The sequence below is a fragment of the Cetorhinus maximus genome, unplaced genomic scaffold, assembly GCF_964194155.1.
Source record: "Cetorhinus maximus unplaced genomic scaffold, sCetMax3.hap1.1 HAP1_SCAFFOLD_389, whole genome shotgun sequence".
In the NCBI taxonomy this organism is placed as follows: Eukaryota; Metazoa; Chordata; class Chondrichthyes; order Lamniformes; family Cetorhinidae; genus Cetorhinus; species Cetorhinus maximus.
Genome location: NW_027596335.1, coordinates 60,402 through 72,514, shown reverse-complemented (window position 1 = coordinate 72,514; position 12,113 = coordinate 60,402). Strand labels below are relative to the sequence as shown.

The window sequence follows — 12,113 nt, the reverse complement described above, 5'->3', positions numbered from 1 at the left end:
AAACAAAATTCTCCTCATCTCCCCTTCCCCCTCCCTCCCTCCCGCCGATTCTCTTCAATCTGTGTCCCCCCCTCCTCTCTGGTTACCGACCCTCCCGCCACTGGGAACAGTTTCTCCTCATTTTCACTCGATCGAGACCCCCCCCTCGTGATTTTGAACCTCCCCCTCGATTCGATCCCCCCCCCCCCCCGCCACCCGACCCCTTCACCTTCTCCTCCGCTCCGAGGAGAACAACCCCGGGCTTCTCCGGTCTCTCCCAACGTGAACTGAAGATCCCCCTCATCTCCCGGGGAACCCTCCTGGTAAATCCCCTCCGCAACCTTCCCCCACCGAGACCCTCGACATCCTTCCTCCACCCCCCCCCACCACCCAAGAATGTGCTGGGGTGGGAGACGGACACCATACCCCAAGCTGAGGCCCTAACCAGCGATTTATGAAAGGTTTCGTGTCACGCGATGACAGTAGTTGGACTCTGTGTACACAAGAGGGTCCCCTTGTGCTTTTGCTCATTTAACCCAACCGCTCTCGATGTGCCTTTTCACCTTGAGGGGGAAGGGGGGCCCTTGCGTACCAAACCCCCTTGGGCCCCAGACCTCTCAGTCCCCTACCAAAACCCTTGTAGATTAAACCACGTCCCCTCCCCTCATTCATCCCACCGAAGACCATGCACTGGGAACTCCCCTGGCTCAGGATGTTCCCCTGCGGTGGTGTGTGGGTAAGAGTTGGGAGCCCTCGGGTTGGGGGTGGTCAATTCTTAATTCGAGCGGATTGTCACCCGGGGAGGGGGTCTATCGAATTGGGAGATCGGCCGATTGACGTTGTTTTTCCTCTTGTGTCTCTCTCTTATTCCCTTCCCTCGCCTCAGATGCCTCCACACCCGATGTCCGCCCAGCCTCCCCTGAGGCAGAGCCCCGGGCTCCAGCAAGGACCCCTCCCGCAGCAGCGCCCTCCGCCGCAAGGTAACCGTGGCGCCCGCGCGCGCCCAGCTCCGATGGCTGTGTCGCACCCTTGTCCCGCGGGAACCCCCTGCGCCCTGAGGGGCGGAGGTGGGGGAAGGGAGGGGGAGGGGGAGGGGGGGGGCGGTTTGGTGCGATCTGCAGACCGAACTATCTGACGCATTCCGCGGGGGTATCGCACTAGATGGACTGGACCATCTCCCCCCCCCCCCACCCCCCACAAATTGTGGGGATCCCGATGGACTGAGCCATTTCCCATCTCAATTGACCGAACCATTTCCCATCCCAATGGACCGAACCATTTCCCATCCCAATGGACCAAACCACTTTTCCAACTCAATGGAAAGAACCATTTTTGAACTCAATGGACCAAACCATTTTCCAACTCAATGGACCAAACCATTTTCCAACTCAATGGACCAAACCATTTTCCAACTCAATGGACCAAACCATTTTTGAACTCAATGGACCAAACCATTTTCCAACTCAATGGACCAAACCATTTTCCAACTCAATGGACCAAACCATTTTCCAACTCAATGGACCAAACCATTTTCCAACTCAATGGACCAAACCATTTTCCAACTCAATGGACCAAACCACTTTCCAACTCAATGGACCAAACCATTTTTGAACTCAATGGACCAAACCATTTTCCAACTCAATGGACCAAACCATTTTCCAACTCAATGGACCAAACCATTTTTGAACTCAATGGACCAAACCATTTTCCAACTCAATGGACCAAACCATTTTCCAACTCAATGGACCAAACCACTTTCCAACTCAATGGACCAAACCACTTTCCAACTCAATGGACCAAACCACTTTCCAACTCAATGGACCAAACCACTTTCCAACTCAATGGACCAAACCACTTTCCAACTCAATGGACCAAACCATTTTCCAACTCAATGGACCAAACCATTTTCCAACTCAATGGACCAAACCATTTTCCAACTCCATATCAATGGACCGAACCATCTTCCAGATCAATGGACTGGACCATTTTCCATATCAATGGACCGAACCATTTTCCACATCAATGGACCGAACCATTTTCTACATCAATGGACTGAACCATTCTCTGGTCCAATGGACAGGATCACCAGGAGTCTCAGGCGATTCGCTCCAAACACGAATCCCCAGTCTGCCACTCGAGCCACCGTCTCTAACTCGTATAATTACGCCACGGAGATTATGTACGACAGGGACCAACAGGCACTGGGGGGAATATTCTACCACTTCCTGAATAGTGGGAAGAACGCGAGGACCGTCCCAGGGTTTGAGCAGATTCCCATTACCCTTTATGTGAAGAGGTCATTCCTGAGAACAGGAATCACGAGCGGATGGGGTTGAATTATAAAGGGATGTTATGGTTACTCTATAAATAGCGTTGGTCAGACCCCCATCTGCAGTAACTGTGTTCAGCCCCAGGCCTGGGGTCACTTAGAGACTAATTGCGTAGACATGAGTAACCGTTTTCAGTTCTGGGCCCGGGGTCATTTAGAGCCTAATTGCGTAGACGTGAGTAACTGTTTTCAGTTCTGGGCCCGGGGTCATTTAGAGCCTAATTGCGTAGACGTGAGTAACTGTTTTCAGTTCTGGGCCCGGGGTCATTTAGAGCCTAATTGCGTAGACGTGAGTAACTGTTTTCAGTTCTGGGCCCGGGGTCATTTAGAGCCTAATTGCGTAGACGTGAGTAACTGTTTTCAGTTCTGGGCCCGGGGTCATTTAGAGCCTAATTGCGTAGACGTGAGTAACTGTTTTCAGTTCTGGGCCCGGGGTCATTTAGAGCCTAATTGCGTAGACGTGAGTAACTGTTTTCAGTTCTGGGCCCGGGGTCATTTAGAGCCTAATTGCGTAGACATGAGTAACTGTTTTCAGTTCTGGGCCCGGGGTCATTTAGAGACTAATTGGCGCAGACGGGAATAATTGTGTTCAGTTCTGTACCCCGCTCATCAGGAAGGTTATATTGACCTTGCAGAGGGTGCAGTGTAGATTCACCACAACGATCCCAGGCTGAAAGGTTTAAATTTCGAGGACTGGTCCCACAGACCGGGCTTGTATTCCCCCAAGGATCGAAGATTAAGGGGGGGGTGGAATCTGATGGAGGGGTTGAAGATGGTTAAAGGATTCGATAGGGTCAATAGAGAGAAACTATTTACGCTGGTGGGGGGCAGGGGAGGGGTGGAAGTCCAGAACAAGGGAGCAGAACCTTAAAACAAGAGCCAGGCCCGTTCAGGGGTGATGTCAAGAAGCACTTCTTCACACAAAGGGGAGTGGAAATCTGGAACTCTCACGCGCAACCCTCCCCCCAAACAAAAAGCTGGGGGGGTTCAATTGGAAATTTCAAACCCGAGACTGATAGATTTTTGTTGGGTAAGGGGATTACTGAACCGAGACAGGTAGATGGGGTTAAGATACAGATCAGCCGTGACCAGACTGAATGGTGGAACAGGCTCGAGGAGGGGGGCTGAATGGGCCTCCTCCTGTTCCTGTGTAACAGGCTCGAGAGGGGCTGAATGGCCTCCTCCTGTTCCTGTGTAACAGGCTCGAGAGGGGCTGAATGGCCTCCTCCTGTTCCTGTGTAACAGGCTCGAGAGGGGCTGAATGGCCTCCTCCTGTTCCTGTGTAACAGGCTCAAGAGGGGGGCTGAATGGGCCTCCTCCTGTTCCTGTGTAACAGACTCGAGAGGGGCCGAATGGCCTCCTCCTGTTCCTAATTTTATACTAATACAAATCAACTGTCCTTTTTTTCTATTACAGGGGGTCCTCAACAGCCTACCAGCCATCAGCCTCAACGTCAAGGCCCTCCCTCGCATCAGAGGCCTCCTCCCCAAGGCCAGCAGATCCAAGGCCTGAGTCCGCAGTCTGGCAGTCCCTCTGGCCACCAGCAGAGAGCGATAAGCCCCACGGTCCAGCCTCCTCCGCCCATTCAGCGCCAACTGAGCCCTGTGGGGCAGCCTGCCCAGCCACAGCAGCAGCAGCAGCCGCCACGCCAAGGGCCTCCGCAGCAGGCCCGGGCAGTGAACCAGCCATCGCCACAGCAACAGAGGCACGCCGGTGGCGGGCAGGGGTCGCCCCAGATGCCACGGCAACCGGGCCTGGCCGGCCAGCACTCCCCCCAGCACCAGCGCCAACCGGGGCCCGGGGCGCAGCAGCAGCAGCAACGGCAGGCCCCAACCGGGCCCCAGCAGCAGCCGAAACCTCCAGGCCCGACCCCCGGCCCGACCCCCAGCCAGCCTCACCGCCAGGCGGGCCCCGGGAGCCAACAGGCCCAGCAACCGGGGCCAGGAGGGCCGCAGCGGCAGGGAGGCCCACCGCCTCAGCGTCAACCGCAGGTGGCACCGCCCCAGCAGAGGGGGCCCGGGCAGCAGCAGCAGTCCAGGCAGGGGCCTCCCACCACCCAGCAGCCCAGGCCTGTCGTCCAGGGCCAACAGGGACAAGGCAGGATGGGTCCGGGCCAGCAACAGGGCAGGCCATCTATCCAGCAGAAGCCCCCAGCTCTTCAAAAGGCACCACAGCAAGATGTGCCCGCCCCTCATCCCCAAATGAAGTAAGCATCGTCGCAACGGTCAGGCTTCGGCCTAGTACTGCCTAGTTAAATTAGAGTTGCCTCGGGTGAAGGTAATTAAGCCGCCTTGTGTCTAATTTGGCCTGGTTCGGGCTCATGAAGCCCATCTGGGCCCGGTTGGGCAAAATCTAGTTAGGCCTAGTTCTGTGGTTCAGGCTATCCTAGTTTGGCCCAGCTCAGGCTGGTGAAGCCTAGTTCAGTCCAGAGTGCCTAGTTTGGCTTGGTTCAAGCGAGTGAAGCCTCGTTGGGCCTAACTGAGCCCAGAGTGGCCTACTTGGGCCTAGCTCAGGTTAGTGAAGTCTATGGAATGTAACTCAGCCTAGAGCGGCCTACTTGGGCCTAGCTCAGGTTAGTGAAGCCTATGGAATGTAACTCAGCCTAGAGCGGCCTACTTGGGCCTAGCTCAGGTTAGTGAAGCCTTTGGAATCTAACTCAGCCTAGAGTGGCCTACTTGGGCCTAGCTCAGGCTAGCGAAGCCTATGGGTGTAACTCAGCCCAGAACGGCCTAGTTGGCCCTAGCTCAGCCCAGAGTGGCCTAGTTGGGCCTAGCTCAGCCTAGAGTTGCCTAGTTGAGTCTAGCTCAGCCCATGGGGCCTAGTAGGACCTAGCTCAGCTCAGAGCGGCCTAGTTGAGCCTAACTCAGCCCAGAGTGGCCTAGCTCAGCCCAGCGAGGCCTTGTTGGGTCTAGCTCAGCCCAGAGAGTCCTCATTGGGCCTAGCTCAGCCCAGAGAGTCCTCATTGGGCCTAGCTCAGCCGAGATCGGCCTAGTTTGGCGTAATGTGGCCTAGTTTGGTCTTCCCGTAATTTTCTCAATAAACACTCTGCTGCTACCTCAGGGAGCAAGGGGAGGTCTCTCCTTTCACCAGAGAACAAATTGTTAGACACTACGGTTAGAAATGGGCCTCCATTCAGTCACTACTTTCAGTAGACTAATGCTCTGCTTGGAAGTGGCAAATTGCCCCATTTTCCCCTGGCCCTTCCTGTAGGATGAACAGATTCCCCCTGGTGGAGACAATTCCAAAGAGTCACAACTCTTTGAGTGAATACATTTTTCCTCATCTCAGTCCCAAATGATTTGCCTCTTATCCTGAGACTGTGACCCCAGTGCCCTAGATTCCCCAGCCAGGGGACACAACCTCTGACTCTATCCCAGCAATCCCCTTCATAATCTGATATGTTTCAATTAATTGAGTGATTACCCTTCATTCTTCCAAACTCCAGAGACACTGTCAGTCTCTCTCTCTCTCTCAGGGAGATATCTGTACACTGACTGGTGTCTCTCAGTCCCCTCTCTCTCTCAGGGAGATATCTGTACACTGACTGGTGTCTCTCAGTCCCCTCTCTCTCAGGGAGATATCTGTACACTGACTGGTGTCTCTCTGTCCCCTCTCTCAGGGAGATATCTGTACACTGACTGGTGTCTCTCAGTCCCTCTCTCTCAGGGAGATATCTGTATGCTGACTGGTGTCTCTCAGTCCCCTCTCTCTCATGGAGATATCTGTGCACTGACTGGTGTCTCTCAGTCCCCTCTCTCTCTCAGGGAGATATCTGTACAGTGACTGGTGTCTCTCAGTCCCCTCTCTCTCAGGGAGATATCTGTACACTGACTGGTGTCTCTCAGTCCCCTCTCTCTCAGCGAGATATCTGTATACTGACTGGTGTCTCTCAGTCCCCTCTCTCTCAGGGAGATATCTGTACAACTGACTGGTGTCTCTCAGTCCCCCCTCTCTCTCAGGGAGATATCTGTACACTGACTGGTGTCTCTCAGTCCCCCCTCTCTCTTGGGGAGATATCTGTACACTGACTGGTGTCTCTCAGTCCCCTCTCTCTCAGGGAGATATCTGTACACTGACTGGTGTCTCTCAGTCCCTCTCTCTCAGGGAAATATCTGTACACTGACTGGTGTCTCTCAGTCCCCTCTCTCTCTCTCAGGGAGATATCTGTACACTGACTGGTGCCTCAGTCCCCTCTCTCTCTCTCAGGGAGATATCTATACACTGACTGGTGTCTCTCAGTCCCCTCTCTCTCAGGGAGATATCTGTACACTGACTGGTGTCTCTAAGTCCCCTCTCTCTCAGAGAGATATCTGTACACTGACTGGTGTCTCTCAGTCCCCTCTCTCTCTCAGGGAGATATCTGTACACTGACTGGTGTCTCTCAGTCCCCTCTCTCTCTCAGGGAGATATCTGTACACTGACTAGTGCCTCTCAATCCCCTCTCTCTCAGGGAGATATCTGTACACTGACTGGTGCCTCTCAATCCCCTCTCTCTCAGGGAGATATCTGTACACTGACTGGTGTCTCTCAGTCCCCTCTCTCTCAGGGAGATATCTGTACACTGACTGGTGTCTCTCAGTCCCCTCTCTCTCTCTCAGGGAGATATCTATACACTGACTGGTGTCTCTCAGTCCCCTCTCTCTCTCTCTCTCAGGGAGATATCTATACACTGACTGGTGTCTCTCAGTCCCCTCTCTCTCTCTCAGGGAGATATCTATACACTGACTGGTGTCTCTCAGTCCCCTCTCTCTCAGGGAGATATCTGTACACTGACTGGTGTCTCTCAGTCCCCTCTCTCTCTCTCTCTCAGGGAGATATCTATACACTGACTGGTGTCTCTCAGTCCCCCCTCTCTCTCAGGGAGATATCTATACACTGACTGGTGTCTCTCAGTCCCCTCTCTCTCAGGGAGATATCTGTACACTGACTGGTGTCTCTCAGTCCCCTCTCTCTCTCTCAGGGAGATATCTATACACTGACTGGTGTCTCTCAGTCCCCTCTCTCTCAGGGAGATATCTGTACACTGACTGGTGTCTCTCAGTCCCCTCTCTCTCTCAGGGAGATATCTGTACACTGACTGGAGTCTCTCAGTCCCCTCTCTCTCTCAGGGAGATATCTGTACACTGACTGGTGTCTCTCAGTCCCCTCTCTCTCTCAGGGAGATATCTGTACACTGACTGGTGTCTCTCAGTCCCCTCTCTCTCTCAGGGAGATATCTGTACACTGACTGGTGTCTCTCAGTCCCCTCTCTCTCAGGGAGATATCTGTACACTGACTGGTATCTCTCAGTCCCCTCTCTCTCAGGGAGATATCTGTACACTGACTGGTGTCTCTCAGTCCCCCCTCTCTCTTGGGGAGATATCTGTACACTGACTGGTGTCTCTCAGTCCCCCCTCTCTCTTGGGGAGATATCTGTACACTGACTGGTGTCTCTCAGTCCCCTCTCTCTCAGGGAGATATCTGTACACTGACTGGTGTCTCTCAGTCCCTCTCTCTCAGGGAAATATCTGTACACTGACTGGTGTCTCTCAGTCCCCTCTCTCTCTCTCAGGGAGATATCTGTACACTGACTGGTGCCTCAGTCCCCTCTCTCTCTCTCAGGGAGATATCTATACACTGACTGGTGTCTCTCAGTCCCCTCTCTCTCAGGGAGATATCTGTACACTGACTGGTGTCTCTAAGTCCCCTCTCTCTCAGAGAGATATCTGTACACTGACTGGTGTCTCTCAGTCCCCTCTCTCTCTCAGGGAGATATCTGTACACTGACTGGTGTCTCTCAGTCCCTCTCTCTCAGGGAAATATCTGTACACTGACTGGTGTCTCTCAGTCCCCTCTCTCTCTCTCAGGGAGATATCTGTACACTGACTGGTGCCTCAGTCCCCTCTCTCTCTCTCAGGGAGATATCTATACACTGACTGGTGTCTCTCAGTCCCCTCTCTCTCAGGGAGATATCTGTACACTGACTGGTGTCTCTAAGTCCCCTCTCTCTCAGAGAGATATCTGTACACTGACTGGTGTCTCTCAGTCCCCTCTCTCTCTCAGGGAGATATCTGTACACTGACTGGTGTCTCTCAGTCCCCTCTCTCTCTCAGGGAGATATCTGTACACTGACTGGTGCCTCTCAATCCCCTCTCTCTCAGGGAGATATCTGTACACTGACTGGTGCCTCTCAATCCCCTCTCTCTCAGGGAGATATCTGTACACTGACTGGTGTCTCTCAGTCCCCTCTCTCTCTCTCTCTCAGGGAGATATCTATACACTGACTGGTGTCTCTCAGTCCCCCCTCTCTCTCAGGGAGATATCTATAGACTGACTGGTGTCTCTCAGTCCCCTCTCTCTCAGGGAGATATCTGTACACTGACTGGTGTCTCTCAGTCCCCTCTCTCTCTCTCAGGGAGATATCTATACACTGACTGGTGTCTCTCAGTCCCCTCTCTCTCTCTCTCTCAGGGAGATATCTATACACTGACTGGTGTCTCTCAGTCCCCCCTCTCTCTCAGGGAGATATCTATACACTGACTGGTGTCTCTCAGTCCCCTCTCTCTCAGGGAGATATCTGTACACTGACTGGTGTCTCTCAGTCCCCTCTCTCTCTCTCAGGGAGATATCTATACACTGACTGGTGTCTCTCAGTCCCCTCTCTCTCAGGGAGATATCTGTACACTGACTGGTGTCTCTCAGTCCCCTCTCTCTCTCAGGGAGATATCTGTACACTGACTGGAGTCTCTCAGTCCCCTCTCTCTCTCAGGGAGATATCTGTACACTGACTGGTGTCTCTCAGTCCCCTCTCTCTCTCAGGGAGATATCTGTACACTGACTGGTGTCTCTCAGTCCCCTCTCTCTCTCAGGGAGATATCTGTACACTGACTGGTGTCTCTCAGTCCCCTCTCTCTCAGGGAGATATCTGTACACTGACTGGTATCTCTCAGTCCCCTCTCTCTCAGGGAGATATCTGTACACTGACTGGGGTCTCTCAGTCCCCCCTCTCTCTCAGGGAGATATCTGTACACTGACTGGTGTCTCTCAGTCCCCCCTCTCTCTCGGGGAGATATCTGTACACTGACTGGTGTCTCTCAGTCCCCTCTCTCTCTCAGGGAGATATCTGTACACTGACTGGTGTCTCTCAGTCTCCTCTCTCTCTCAGGGAGATATCTGTACACTGACTGGTGTCTCTCAGTCCCCTCTCTCTCAGGGAGATATCTGTACACTGACTGGTATCTCTCAGTCCCCTCTCTCTCAGGGAGATATCTGTACACTGACTGGGGTCTCTCAGTCCTCTCTCTCTCTCAGGGAGATATCTGTACACTGACTGGTGTCTCTCAGTCCCCTCTCTCTCAGGGAGATATCTGTACACTGACTCGTGTCTCTCAGTCCCCTCTCTCTCAGGGAGATATCTGTACACTGACTGGTGTCTCTCAGTCCCCTCTCTCTCAGCGAGATATCTGTATACTGACTGGTGTCTCTCAGTCCCCTCTCTCTCAGGGAGATATCTGTACAACTGACTGGTGTCTCTCAGTCCCCCCTCTCTCTCAGGGAGATATCTGTACACTGACTGGTGTCTCTCAGTCCCCCCTCTCTCTTGGGGAGATATCTGTACACTGACTGGTGTCTCTCAGTCCCCTCTCTCTCAGGGAGATATCTGTACACTGACTGGTGTCTCTCAGTCCCTCTCTCTCAGGGAAATATCTGTACACTGACTGGTGTCTCTCAGTCCCTCTCTCTCAGGGAAATATCTGTACACTGACTGGTGTCTCTCAGTCCCCTCTCTCTCTCTCAGGGAGATATCTGTACACTGACTGGTGTCTCTCAGTCACTACCTCATGGTGTGTGTTTTAAAGTTGTGGGTGAGGTGGGATGTCAGCTGAGAATAGCGTGCAGCGGGGAACAGCGAATCTCCCCATGTGCAACTTTTCTGATAAATTATTTGAGGCTGAAATAAATTGTGGAGAGGGGTTTGGGGTGGGGGAGCTTCTCACCTTAATCCCCCCCTCCTGTAGATTCGTGCCAAGCCGCTTATAGAATGTTCTGGAGACTTGGGGGTTCGCCAACGCGTTGAGACAAAGTACCGAGCCCGTGTCTGGAGAGGTGTGGGTGGGAGGGCAATGGGGTGGGGCGAGGAGGGCCACGAGGCCTTTTGGGGTAGGATCCGGTGCCCCAACAAGACCAGGGGCAGCCAGATCCTGCTGACCCGCGTCCCAGATTCCCAAAAGTTCTTCAGGAGGGCTCTCGCCCACGCGTCAGACCCTGATTCAGGCTGTCGGTCGCTTGGGCTTGACTAGGCCTTGGGCCTAGTCTCGCTCTCCATCCCAGGTTGCTTGAGGGGGTGAGTGCCAGTAGGCAGGGCAGGGTTTCGGAACCAGGATGCTCCCCAAGTCTCCACGACCTGGAGGTGCAAGGCAGAGTACTATCCCTTCCCCTCCCCCGCCTCCTCAACCACTGAGGGAGGTCCCATCCACTACCCCGCCCCACCATCAACACTTGCCCGCTTCCCCAAAAGCTATGGACGAAACTCTGTTGTTTCCGACTGCACCTGATGACTCTGCAGGGCTGGGACTTTGTACCAACCCTCCGACAGCGCGGCGCTCCCTCAGCGCTGACCCTCCGACAGTGCGGCGCTCCCTCAGCGCTGACCCTCCGACAGTGCGGCGCTCCCTCAGCACTGACCCTCCGACAGTGCGGCGCTCCCTCAGCACTGACCCTCCGACAGTGCGGCGCTCCCTCAGCACCGACCCTCCGACAGTGCGGCGCTCCCTCAGCACTGACCCTCCGACAGCGCGGCGCTCCCTCAGCACTGACCCTCCGACAGCGCGGCGCTCCCTCAGCACCGACCCTCCGACAGCGCGGCGCTCCCTCAGCACTGACCCTCCGACAGCGCGGCGCTCCCTCAGCACTGACCCTCCGACAGTGCGGCGCTCCCTCAGCACTTACACTGGGCGGGGGGGAAGTGTCCAGCCTGGATTATTATATCCCAACATTGGCATAGGGGCTGGAACCCTCAACATTCTGACTCTGAGGTGGGACTGAGGCTCAGGAGGTCTCGATTGCAAGTGTGAAAGAGGGAGAGATAGCGAGTGAGAGAGGGAAGCAGAGATAGAGGGGGAGAGCCACCATACTGATGTGGTGACATCTGTTAACAACTGCCTCCTGATACTGAGTGGACAGGGACAGTGTCTCTATGTTGCCACTTCCAGTTTGCCAAACCGTCTCCTTGATTTCGCCGGTCCCTAGCTCGAGTGGGGATGAAATAAGACAGTATGCACTTGCCTCTCGTGCTTAATAGTAATCTTTTCACATTATTCTCCAGCAAATCACAGTCTCTGACAAATACCTTCAACATTCCAGAAACTCTGCTGCCTCGCACAAGCCTTAGTCATGATGAGGTAAAGGCTGAAACTATCCGGAACCTGAGGAAATCCTTCGCTAGCCTCTTCTCTGATTGAGAGAGCTCCTCTCTCTCTCTCTCTTTCACTCCATCCCTCCCCCTCTATGTCTCCCTCCGTCACTCTCTTTCGCTCCTACCATCTCTCCCTGCTCTTCCCTCTCGCAGTCTCTGTGTCCCTCCTCCTCTCCCTGTCTGTTGATTCCTCCCTCTCTCTGCCTCAACATCCCTCGCCCCCCCCATCTCTCCCTCCATGTCCCTCAAACTGCCCTCTCCCTCTATCTCCCAGTCCCTCTCTCCTTCCCTCTCTCCCTCTCCCTCAACGTCCCTTGTCCCCCATCTCCAACTCCCTCACTTCTTCCCTCTATCACTCTCCCTCAACATCCCTCCTTCCTTCACTCTATCCCTCACCCTCAACATCCCTTG

At 54.1% G+C, this 12,113-nt stretch overlaps 1 protein-coding gene across 1 annotated transcript in view; it reads left to right on the top strand.

Moving 5' to 3' along the window:
• Positions 1–11,748, top strand: part of LOC144673579 (synapsin-2-like) — a 322,886-nt gene extending 311,138 nt beyond the window's left edge. Inside the window, exons 11-13 of the mRNA XM_078535332.1 lie at positions 908–959; positions 3,725–4,514; positions 11,613–11,748. Coding sequence (XP_078391458.1) covers positions 908–959; positions 3,725–4,514; positions 11,613–11,748 — 978 coding nt within the window. The remainder of the gene's footprint in view (positions 1–907; positions 960–3,724; positions 4,515–11,612) is intronic.
• The last annotated feature ends 365 nt before the right edge of the window (positions 11,749–12,113 follow it).